General features: G+C 42.1%; 1 protein-coding gene across 1 annotated transcript in view; it reads right to left on the bottom strand.

The window, feature by feature from the left end:
• arhgap5 (Rho GTPase activating protein 5) overlaps window positions 1–1,562 on the bottom strand; it is a gene marked incomplete at its 5' end in the record, with an annotated part of 16,369 nt that overhangs the window by 2,044 nt on the left and 12,763 nt on the right. The window contains 2 exon segments of the mRNA XM_013999541.1: window positions 339–470; window positions 747–824. Of these exon segments, the coding sequence (XP_013854995.1) occupies window positions 339–470; window positions 747–824 (210 nt within the window).

A 1,562-nucleotide genomic window follows, 5' to 3' on the forward strand; every position in this document is an offset into this window, starting at 1 on the left:
GATGGATGGATGGATGGATGGGTAACTCTGATGGATTTGAGAGAAAGACAAAAGTTAGATTATTTAAGTAAACAACAGGCTAGCGTGAGCTAACATGTTTTACTTTTTGCATTAGTATTGATCATTTGCTTACAAATTGATTTCTGTTGTGGATATAAAAACAAAAACATTTATTCTGTTATGTTTGGTCCCATTTTCAAAGAGCCACTGCAGAGGGACCAAAGAGCCACATGTGGCCCCAGAGCCGCAGGTTGCAGAGCCCTGGGTTAACCGTTTCATCACACTCAGAGGTTTAATCTGGTCCTTCGTGCAGCAGGAAGAGGTAGTTAAAGTCTCACTTGAAGCCTCCAGCAGCTCCGGGTGCAGGCTGTAGGGGATCAGAGGGTCGGGCAGGTCAGCAAAGAAGGCCTTCAGAGCTCCGGCCACGGCGTTCACCGCCACGTCCATCACCATCAGGTCAATGCTGTGATCTACGAGGAGACAGGAAGTCACACAGAACGTCTTCTACTACAACTGTCCCTCCTCTGGACATGTCCACTGTCTCAGGCTGGTCCAAACTCAACCCTGTGGAGACAACTTCTACTGAACTTTATAAAGGCTGCAGGTGTCTGTTGTCTCCTCCTCCTCTGATCCGTCCAATCAGAAGAGGCAAACCTTCAGCTTTACTTTCAGTAGAAACATGAACCTGCTGAACTTTTCTTACTTTCTGAGGCTCAGCTGGGATTCTGCAGACAGGTGAGTTTTACCTTGATCAAACTGTTTCTGCAGGTTGTCCTGGTCCGTCTTGTTGCCGCTGACCCGGTACAGACCTTCTGTGGTCAGACCTGCACACAGACAGTAGAGCTGTCAGAACACCTCACATCTTCTCTGTCTCTCTGCAGCTCGTCTCTGCAGGACTCCAGCTGAGGAAGCTTTCATTTAACCAGGTAACACACCTGCAGCTCAGGTTACACCTGGGGGCCTGGAGGCGGAGCTTCAGGGGGTTCTGGAGGGCCGCAGCCCTACACGTTTCATGTTTCCTGCTCCAACACACCTGATTCAGTCCCGGAACTACCTCTTCATGTTCTGCAGTACGGAGGACCAACACTCACATAATTAAAAATAAAAACAAAGCAATAAATGAACCTTTAAATAAAGAAATACATTTAAAATGCACCAAATAAATTAAAAAAGTACTTAACCTGATGTTTTATCATTTAACTGACCTTCATATTTACTTTTCCAGCTTATTTCCAATAAATTAAATATTTTAATAGAATTTAAATTTTAATGGTTTTAATTTATATTTTACAAAGTTTTTCCTTCTACTTGTACATGCATTTGTGTCTCTTGAATGCTTAAATTGAATTATTTTTATTATTTTGTCCAACAAGTCTTTTTATTTCTGTGTTGCATGCTTGTGCTGCTGCAGTTTAGCTTAGTTAAAAATAATGCACCGTAATGTTTTCCTCCTTGCCTATGTTTTAAACTAAACTTCAAACTTTTAGCTAAACTGAGGCAGCACAAGCATGCAACACATAGAAAAAAAAGACTTGTTGGGAAAAAATATTAAGTAAAAATAT

Source organism: Austrofundulus limnaeus, unplaced genomic scaffold (assembly GCF_001266775.1).
Source record: "Austrofundulus limnaeus strain Quisiro unplaced genomic scaffold, Austrofundulus_limnaeus-1.0 Scaffold2335, whole genome shotgun sequence".
Lineage (NCBI taxonomy): Eukaryota > Metazoa > Chordata > Actinopteri > Cyprinodontiformes > Rivulidae > Austrofundulus > Austrofundulus limnaeus.